Source organism: Halyomorpha halys, unplaced genomic scaffold, assembly GCF_000696795.3.
Source record: "Halyomorpha halys isolate HHAL.00 unplaced genomic scaffold, Hhal_1.1 Scaffold1030.1, whole genome shotgun sequence".
Lineage (NCBI taxonomy): Eukaryota > Metazoa > Arthropoda > Insecta > Hemiptera > Pentatomidae > Halyomorpha > Halyomorpha halys.
The window spans coordinates 265,990-276,917 of NW_027113818.1; the positions used below are offsets into that span (position 1 = coordinate 265,990).

Sequence of the window (10,928 nt, forward strand, 5' to 3'; positions counted from 1 at the left end):
TAAGATATTTAAATGAAATATTGAAGCCTTGTCCATTGCTCTCAACTGTCTCCTCAGCACGAACACCCTGATCTTTACCACGGCCTTCAGTTTTTATAGTGTCCTCTAAAAATTTTTTACCAGGAAGAAATCAAATTTTAGGAAGTATAATGGGTAATATAAATGGATAATAAACCATTGGAAAGCTAAGGGTTTGAGAAAAGTTATCGTCTAATAAATAAAGTTGTAGATTGTAATGGATAATAAGGGAAAATGCATGAAAGTGAGTGTAAAACATATCGGTGCTTTAATAATGACGTATCTGATAAAAATATATTTTATTTTAAATTGGACCTATTGCAAAGATAATATTGTAGACTCGAGTCCCTTTACAAATTATACCAAAGCATTTAGGGCTGTCATAGAGTGACCTCAATAACTAAACCGAAATTTAGGGAATTAACAAAATACAAAATTAATTTATTTTGTTATATGTACAACTATTAAAGGAAAAGAAATGATATATATATATATATTTTTTTTTTTAATGAACGTGTTGTAGTTAGCCTCTTCAATTTTCACTTTCACTAAGCTGTCAACAGATACAGTAAGAAGAAGCATTTACATAGAGAATAATAAAGATATTACTGTTTTGAAACGAGTAAGGATTATTTCTGGTTAACAGTTGTGCATTCCGTTTATATTTATAGTCTAAGTAGATATCAAGTATTCTTAAAGTTTATTTAATATTAGCAAAGAAATAGTCGGCTTAAATAGTGGAAAATCATGTTAGTGCAGTGTTTAAGCCAGAGGATGTCCAAGTAAGTTTAATTCAAAGCAGTAAAAGTAAAAGTTATTTAATGCATGTACTGCATCCGATATTTTTTTTTCAAATTTAAATAACAATAAATATAAATATTTAGTTGCACTGCTACCTCTCAGTTCCAAAGGGTTTATTTGCTAAAACTTTATTATATTTATTTTTAGGAATAAATGTACGTCCTTATTCCTTATTCTTTTAACATTTGAGCAACTTTTCGGGCTCCTCTGCCCATTATCCAGTTCTACAAATAAAACATTTCTAATCAACAGGATTTTACAATTATCATATAGCTAAATTCAACACAGTTTAGATTGTACCTAAATAAAAAAAAAAAATTCACACATTAACATTCAAAAATTAAATATTTTAATATATGTACACCATTTCATTTATTTATTACAATTTACAAATATAAAATGTTTTCTGAGATTTAGCCGAAATATCTCAGTAATTGTTCTTATTTTGTCCACTTACCTTATTATTGATTTGTGGATATGTGTCATTTTAAATTAATAATTATTTTTATATATTCACAAATGAATATAAGTCCTAATTTTTTCGTTAACAAGCTTATTTTTATTAATTTATTTTTTAAAAAACTTTATTATTGCTGTTTTTTCCAAACGATGTTAGCCAAAAACAGTTTTTTCAATTTAAAAATTATTTTTATTTCAAGTAGTATTTAAAAATTACATTTTCAAATGGACTTCATAAAACAATGGTCATAAATTAGTGAAATCAGGTATAATAATAATAATGGCAATGTTTTCGTCAGTAGTTGTAGTTTTTGGACGTCCCGAATATTTATCGTCTTCCAAGCTCTAATGATCACGTTTAAATTCAGCTGTCCAAAACTTCACTGAGGTAAGATGGTGCAGAGTCCCCATACATAGAATCAAACTCATCTTTGATTTGCTTAAGCGTATTGCCTATCAAAAACAAATATTAAATGACAGCTCGATACTCGATTTTGTCCATTTTCACAAAAACACTCACTCAAACGACTGCTACATAACCACGTGCGCGTCCTAATGGTTGAAACTTTGGTAACTGTCAACAGATAACAACGAAATACACTTTATTTTATTTACGAGTGCTGCCATCTTCACGTTGCGGTCGGGAACTTTTCAGACCACCCTCGTATTTGCTATTTTAATTTAATTTATTTTTGTAATATTCTGAGAAAATAACATTTGCTTGCTTCATCCGTGGTATACGCTTGGAGCATCCCAGGGTGCTACGTGACCCAGTTTGAAACCGATGCTGTAGGGGCTTCAATTACACAATAACGACTTCGTGCTTTATGTTCGTCTGTGCTTTTTTTTTTTTTTTTTTTTCTGACCTAGAAAAATTAAAATAACAAATTAAATATATACAAGAGAATGAAATGTATATACTCATGCAAATATATATCTTGGATTGCCAGTGTGGCATTATAAGATAAGCCGCCGGGTCCGCTGAAGGCGGTGTTATCGACGATGGCATGAGTGCCGTGAGCGTCCTCGGAATAGGGAGGGGCTATTCCGGCTGGCTCGTCTGTGCTTGGCAGAAGAGTTGGTTTTTATTCAAAGTGTGTGGGTCCCATGTATTCTTGGCTGATTCACACATATAGATGGACTTCTAAGCAGATAAAGAACTTTAAAAAAACTTTATTGGTATCAAAGTTACAAAAAATGCATGACTACTACTACACTATTACTACGAATAACAAAGTAACAACTCTAATACCTGAATGACTATCTTAGCTCTGTAGCAGGGGAATATAAATACAATAATGGTGGAAGGGGATAATGCTGAGTCAGATATATAGGGTTATGCACCTTAACTCCTCCCTTATGAAGATGCGAAACTCCGGAGAGCATTATTTATTAGGTAAAGTCCAAGGATTGTTTATATGAGGGAGTATAATGTCTTCTACTTTTGGTGTTGATTTAGATCTTGAGGTACATTTACAATGGTTTAGGATAAGAATATAGATATGATACATAAAAAGATACAAAACAAATATACCAAGAATGTAGAATATAAATAATAATCATGTTCTTCAAAAGATATATAATCTAAAGTTTCTAGCATAACAGATGGGTTAGGTGGTAATTCAAGCACATCAAAGGACATATTTAAGAGTAAAGGTTTACCAATAGTATTTTATAATTTAATAATTTTTGAATCAATAACTATAGTATTAGGTTTAGGGCATTGTAACAATGTTTCATTTTGTTCTAATTTAATCAGTGCTGTTAATGGTAAAAAAATAGGATATCATCAATATACTTAATACTAGATGTAATACAATGTTTAAAGTTATTTTTAAGAAGGTTTTGAATACAATTATCATTAATTTCCTTAACATTTATACAATAATAATAAGTATTTATATATGTACAATTGCCTGTAAGAGTTGCATTCTTATATAATAATATAAGTTTATTAGGAGTTAATGTTGTTACAAGAGTGTTTTTGTGTGATACAGGAATTGGAAGAAGATACATAGTACTATACATTTTGCTTTTCAAAGGAATTGATATGAAATAATGAATTACATTATTTTTAATTGAACATCTAGTTTTGCTAATTTACCATAAAGTTTCTAAGTCAGTAGATATTAAGGATATGTTCCGTTATTAAATATGAAATGTCATTATATATACATACACTTAAATATAATATGAATTTTTGTAAATTAAGTCTTTAAAAAGGGAAAAAGGATTTGGCACTCAACGCTTGATGCCAACTCCGATACTGATCTTTATTTTTGATTTTTTTTTTTTTTTTCCCGATCACTCTGTAACAGAAAAAACATTAAATTAATAAGTTACATTACGTATGCTCACATAATTCAATTTGGATACTACTTTTTTTTCCATTGGTACTTAAGGTACACAGTGGAATACTTATCTGATGTTTTGATGTGTCCGTTCCATGTGGATTCGACTAAAAATATTTGGAGGTGAATAGTGATATCATACTCATATTCCAAAAATATTATTTATTGATATAACAAATTTAATGATTAATATGCTGTATACTAATTATATTTATTGGTACATGTGCTGGTAATTATTTACTTTAACTCCTCCAAAAAAGACGAAAGCATTTACTTCATGACCAGAATGTACAATACTTTTAAAAATGAACTACCTTTCCATTCGACAGGGAATTTCCCCCCTACGGGGAAATCAAAATGGGGAATAAGCGTAAGAAAGTAATGATAAAATAGCAAGAAAAAGGTTTTATTTGAAAACAATTCGTTATCCATCAGGACCTCAATGATCCATACATATATCGCCGATTTGGCCAGAATCAGACACCAATCCTTCCATGATAAACTTTCCAACTACCCAAGCCCACTTATTTCTAACCTGGCTTCTCCTTCGTTACCAAATAATCCTCCTAGCCGTCTGAAAAGAGGATGATCCCCAGATCATCTCCTCTAGAAATGTTATTGAAGTCCTATTAATGGGTAGATTCTCAACATGTTTGTATCATGTTATTTTATAACTTATAATAAATTTACTATTTGTATATATTTTATACAGTTATAAATAACAATAGATACATTATAAAAAAAAAATCATAGGAGACTAGAAGAAAAAAAAATTATTTATTTATGCCGACGTTTCGACCTGTATAATAATTTTTGTTTGTTTATGTTGTTTCTTAACTTACCGCACCCCTCGACCATCTTCTCCAATCAATTAAAACATTAAAGTGTTTATTACCTATTGAGTAAATATAAAATAAATTCATCATTTATATTATTTCTGGTTATAGAGTCCAATGATGCTATAAATACATAATATCTTGTAATGATTCTAGTATTAAATATCTAATACGGAAGATTGCCATATCATTGAGTTTCATATTGGAAAAATACAAGGATCCGTGACTAATATTGGTTGTAAAGATGAAATATGTATTTAATATCGATATTGATAAGTTAGATAAAGTAAACATAGTAAGAACTTCTGCCGAAAAATGTATGGTATTATAATCTAACCTTTAACTAAAGCGAGAAAGAAATTTTGAAAGGAGGATAATATTATAAACTAACCTATAAACTTATCGACGTACAGTCTGGTCAAGAAGTAATTGTTTCTGCTTTTTTTGGAAGAGTAATAGTAAGTAATTACCCAACTGGATGCAAAGTAACTCTTGACAAAAAAATTAAAGTTAATAAAGGTAGTTATATTGAAATGCTTGTAAAATACATGCATTTTAGATAACGTTGAATAAAACGTCACTTTAGAATGAAATAAAGATAAAGAGAAGATTCTCTACATCTTGGACTGTAATCCAATTTTTCCAAAAAACATATCAATCATATTACATATAGTTGAAATACACATGCACATTAATACACATGTATATTTCAACAATAGCTATAATTCATATTCTGTAATTTTAGTATTTAAATTGTTAGAATAAGAAAAGAAATTATTCCTATTAATATTGCAATGTTTCTGTTAATTAATCATAGATGTCATCAGTTGATTCAAAATAATATTCATGAAAATGAGTTCTGTAAGGTATAGTGTATTGCCGATCGACATCTTATTAGAACCTGAAGTGGTAAGAAATTAAAAATATTTTAATTTTTATGTCATATTTACTTTCTCTCACTCTATTTATGTGAATGCCATAGATCATAACCGAAGTCGATTCTTCTTCATCATCATCATTCTTTTGGCATACATCACTTGCTCGGGAATCGAAATTACCAACAAGTTGAACATTTTTATAAATGGTTGTTAATTTACAATTGTGTTGAACAAATGTTTTGTATATGATTTCTGTTCTCAGGCTCCAAAGACGTTATGTGCAGGGAAGATGCTGACCCGTTTTTGTTGAGGAACGTTCTACAGAATTAGAGTACAAAATACCACAAACCAAACGGTAACATAATGCTGTATTCTACTTAACTCATAGAGCGACACTCATTTGGATCAATGAGTTATTAACTGGAATTCACTTTAGGTTAGCAATGCAGCAAGAAACAGCCATTCAAATCAATGGTTCTCTTGTAATAGTTCCACCTACTAATGAACATGAACTAATACAACTGGAACATTCAAAGAATGTTGCGACACTGACCAATGGTGATCTGGTGGTGAGTGTAAATTTATTATCTCCATTGGATTAAATTATTTTAACTCAAAATATTATAGTGCAAGGAGGAAAAAGAAGCCAATTGTTTCACCCTTATTTTTTTATTACTTTAATGAAAACTAGGTATAATTACTAGTCGAAATTGATGAGTCTGCCAACTATACTACTAGGACCTAACCATAGTTAGGGGAAATGAAAAATGGTGGCTGTTTCATTTAAAGTAAAGTAAATATGAACCCTAATTGAACTTAACGTTCAATAGTTCCTAAGATATAGGTTTTAAAAAGCAAAATTTCATAAATAATCAGGTAGTTACTGAATTTATTTTGAGAAATCTATAACTCAAAAACCCTTCGACGTACAGATGTCTATTAACACTCAAATTAAAGCTAATTCGATATTCAATAAAGTAGTTAATTAAGTTTATCTTCGTACAAGTACTAGTAGTCATGACATTTGACCAATTAAATTCACAAAATATTGACTTCTATCTGCCATCGTTCAAATTAAAGCTAGTTTAACATTTTATTAGCAGTTTATATTAGCAGTAGCATATTTTTCAAGATTTACTGAAATAAATTGATTTATATTTGTTAGGACAAAATTTCATGTACAAAATTCATATTATATGCGATTATCATAGTACTACTTTTTAACATTTTGAAACATCCACCATTTTTTATTCCCCCTACCTATACTTGGCAGGCTCGTCAATTTTATATTTATTTATTTATTGACATTTACAACGGTATATAAAATACAACAAGCAAATTTGAAGAAAGATCATAATGATAATACAGCATGTAGAGAAACTACCCAGTAGTAGAACTCTGGTTTTGTGAGCGCATTGGTTTTACTCCGAGTTTTAGCTGGTTTAACTTTTTTGATTTAGATGCTTTATTCTTCTTTTTATTAGGAGAATTGCCTGCTGAACCGGGGGCAGTGTTTCTGTGCCATTTTTGTTGAGTACACCTCTTTAAATATTGGGAATGTGTTTCGCTTATTTCCGAAAACGGGGTCTCTTCCTCTTCTCTGGAGTCTTCACAAGACATATTCTTTTCGGAATCCATTACGATATGAAGATAAAAAAAAAAAATACTAGCGCAAACAAATTATTCTAAATAAAATAAACTGTACAACAAATTATGTAAAAATATTAAATAGAACATTTCTGAAAGTCCTTGTACCAGAAAAAAATAAATAAATAACAGAAAAAAAAATTCTATAGTCTTTGGATTCGAACTGACGACCTAACGGATATAGTATCGGAGTACACAGCACCTTGACCGTGAATTATATAATTAAGATAAGACCCCCTAGGGGGAATTACCGACTACTAGCGATTTCACTGGTAAACGATTTTCTATTATAACTGGCTAATTTTAGTTGATAGTTTCACACCTCCACTATTTGAGAGTATAAAAATGTTTATTGTTTATTAACTCACTTTTTGATAAAGTTTGAGAGCAGGATTTGAGATGTAACCACTTTGAGAAAGTAACAAACACAGAGCGAAGTGTACCTACGGCCATGACACATAAGACTTCGTCAATTTTGAAAAGTACCCATACATAGTTTGCATTAAAGTAATATTAACTGTTTTTTTTATATACCAGGGCTCTTGTACCATTACTTAGTGCATTCCCAATAGATAAATATTTTATTTCCAATAAGTACAATTTTTACAGATAACTTCTATAAAAGAAGGCAGCGATCCTACGTTGGCTCATTCAAGCGAAAATAGTTCGGCATTTAATCATGAAACATTGGCCAGAAATGGAGAAATAGTGAGTATGTGTTATAAAACTTTGTTATTGCTAGCATGGGTACTGTTGCGAATAGAATCCAACGTCTAAGGGAATTTCCTTACGTTGTAAATGCCAGGTTCTGCTTGTTTTTATCGTTATCGTTAATTGAAAGATTGAAAATTAAAGGAAAACAAAATTCTGTAAATCTATTAAATTATTTCACCAAAGAAAAAATATATATGTAACAATTATTCATTTGCCCTTTATACTACCATAAGACAGCCCAGACAAAACCCTGTAAATTGGGGCGAAACGCTGGTCAACAATAAGTAGATTTCTTTTACAATTTCGATACTTTTGTCCATCTGGACCGCCACCTGGACTATCTTCCACCAATCTTCCAATTATTAATAGTACGAATAAGGTATATACATATAAGTTACGGACTGTCTGCTGAGAGGTCTATATCGGCTGATCGCTTAGAACAGCTGATCGATTGTTTATATATAGACGGACAGGGTCCACAAATATATCAGTCTTTGAGAGTACTTCAAGAGTTTCATTTCACACTCCTCTCTCTCCTGTTATTTTTGTTTATAACTGGTGCCGAAACCCGGGAACTTTAGATACCGGAGTAATATTCAGTCTAAAAGATTTTTTTTTTCATTTTTCTCTTTGAATTATGACCAGTAACGGAATAGTAAGAAGAGCAGTTCTGAACCTGGAAAATATGAACCAAAACAACCAACCTCAAGCTGCAGTCAACCAACCTTTAGCAGCAGGCAACCCGGCTCCGCAGGAGATTCAACCACTACCAGAAGTCTCTTTAGCGCAATTTCAGGCCACGACGCTAGAATGGATAAAGGTCCGTACGGCAACTACTCAGGACCTGAGGAAGGCGCTGTCGGATCTAGAAAAAATTAAATCATTTATTAAAAGGGGGCGATCGTCTAATGGGGCGAATAGAAGTGAAGATGTCGGAGGATCTACTGGACAGCGAGGATGCAAAAGCATTGAAAGCAACGGTAGTCTGCCGAGTAAAAAGAAGTATCCTAAATCAGATTCAGGTAGATGAAGAGACCCCTTGGAAGGTCATCAAAGAAAGATTAAAGAAGCCATTCCGAGGAGGACGGTGGACCCCAGAGGAGGACATGTTCATGATAATCAGAGAAACGAAAAAACCGAGATAGTCTAGTGGGCAGTATGCCGCAGATCTCCTGACACGCTATAACAGAATCGCTGATAAACTCAGCGAAATGATGGAGACAATCCAAGCACATGGTCGGATGCAATTCTTATCCATGGTATTGAAGATTCAGTTAACAAAAGAACTTGGGAAGATGGAGGGAATGCCAAGAGACCGCTCGTTTTTGGAATGTGCTCAAGATGCTTATAAAGCGCTAGGGAGGTGGAGTCCCGAATGGAAGTAGAAGAGCCGGGGTGGACCCAGATAGAATATCGAAGCCCGAGAAACATGTCTAACCCTCGGAGAAGGAGAGAAAGAGCTCATAACCAGGAAAATAGAGGATTCCAAGCGAGAACCAGAAACAATGGTCGGCAGGAGGACTGCAATTGTCATGGTTGCGAGAAGGTTGGGCAGTTGGTGCATTGCCCACGCACGAGATGCTTTGAATGTGGGGCAGACGGACATATAACTCGACAGTGACCCTATATGCATCGGCGAAGATAGCTGAATCAGTCTGAACCCATGGAGATAAACGCACAGAGAATACAGAGGAGGAAAATCCCGCGAAAGACGAATGGAAGCCACGGAACTGTCCGAAATTACTGAGACAAAAAATGAAGCCGGACTCTCTGGGCGAGAGAATGATCATTAAGAAAAGAGGAGGACTTGGAGAAGGACCGGAGAAACTGCAAGAAGAAGAGGAATGTTTTGAGGAGTGTGGCCACAGAGGGGCGAGCGCGCGTTGGAGAATCATCATATGAAAGGAGAGCATGGCGGTTTGGCTATTATACGAGCGAAGAGAGGAGTAAGCTGTCTGGTGGACACTGGGAGCTCAAACACAAAATTCTGTCGCGAGGCCCTTGAAAGATTGAGTGTTCGAGAGAGGGAACTACAGGTCAGAGTATGTAATTGTCAGTTGATCACTCTTGGAAGACCCTGCAGCATTGAAGGGGAAACTGAAATGGTATTGAGTAACTGGGTGGCTAAGGGAGAGAAGGTTTTTGTCCATGTAATGGGAAAAATGCCCCGAGACTGCCAGATAATCATTGGTCCTGTCTCCTTTTGGAGAAGGTTGGAGCAAAAATAATAAATAGAGGGGGTCAGTGGGATATTATAATTGGAGGGAAGAGGTACAGCTGTCAGAAACTTGTGGATGACGGTAAAGCGATAATTGGCGTGAGTAACCAGATGGAGAATTGGAAAGAGGCAATATTGAATAAATATGATATTTTTTTCAAAGAAGGGGGGACGAAATAACATTTAAGCAGGATAGGAGGGTGACGTTCTTAAAGGAGAGTCGATATCTCCAGGCACTTAGAAAACACATTAGGGAAGAAATAGAAAGTTTACGGCAGCAAGGGATAATTGTGGACAGTACTTCGCCCTATAACAGTCCATTGTGGGCAGTACTCTTCCACCTCGGGCGAAAATGGTGAAAAGTACCGGGTAGTAATCGATTATCGTAAACTCAATGAGAATACGATCGATGAAAAATATCCTATCCCGAGATTTGAAGATATTCTCGATAGATTAGGCGGTACGAAGGTTTATAGCACATTGGATCTAAAGGCGGGCTACCACCAAATCAAAATTCATCCCAGAGATCAGCACAAATCTGCATTTACTTTTGAAAGAAGCCACAACGATTTCACCAGAATGCCATTTGGTCTGGAAAACGCACCTGTAACATTCTAGAGATTTATGGACGAATTCTTGCGGGGACCGGACGGAGTAGTTTTCAGGTGTATATGGACAACCTACTAGTGTTCACCAAATCAGAGAGTGACCATGTGAAACACTTGAAGAGCGTGTTTCAGAGAATGAGGGAGTTCGGCCTCAAGCTTTCCCGAGAAAATTCAGCACTAGGGCAAGAAGAGATCAAATTTTTGGAGCATACTATCTCCCGACAAGGTGTGAAACCGGACGTCCAGAAGGTGTCGGCTCTGCAAAGGATGGAGGTACTAACAGACGTAAAGGGGATTCGGCGATTACTAGGAGCATTAAATTACTATCGGAAGTTTGTTCCAGATATGGCAGAGTACCTTGTACCCCTCAATAATTTGTTCTAGAATGGAAGCAAAGA

The 10,928-nt window shown here is 33.9% G+C and overlaps 1 protein-coding gene across 3 annotated transcripts in view; it reads left to right on the forward strand.

Moving 5' to 3' along the window:
- The first annotated feature begins 684 nt into the window (after positions 1-684).
- The window catches only part of LOC106687937 (zinc finger protein 816), a 14,667-nt gene continuing 4,423 nt past the window's right edge, over positions 685-10,928 (forward strand). Inside the window, exons 1-5 of one of the 3 annotated variants that reach the window (XM_014432126.2) lie at positions 5,197-5,374; positions 5,448-5,529; positions 5,606-5,698; positions 5,780-5,912; positions 7,600-7,698. In XM_014432126.2, the coding sequence (XP_014287612.1) occupies positions 5,787-5,912; positions 7,600-7,698 (225 nt within the window). In that variant the 5' untranslated portion in view covers positions 5,197-5,374; positions 5,448-5,529; positions 5,606-5,698; positions 5,780-5,786. Of the gene's footprint in view, positions 801-5,196; positions 5,375-5,447; positions 5,530-5,605; positions 5,699-5,779; positions 5,913-7,599; positions 7,699-10,928 lie in introns of those variants that run through there. The other 2 variants (XM_014432128.2, XM_014432127.2) reach the window with 2 other exon arrangements.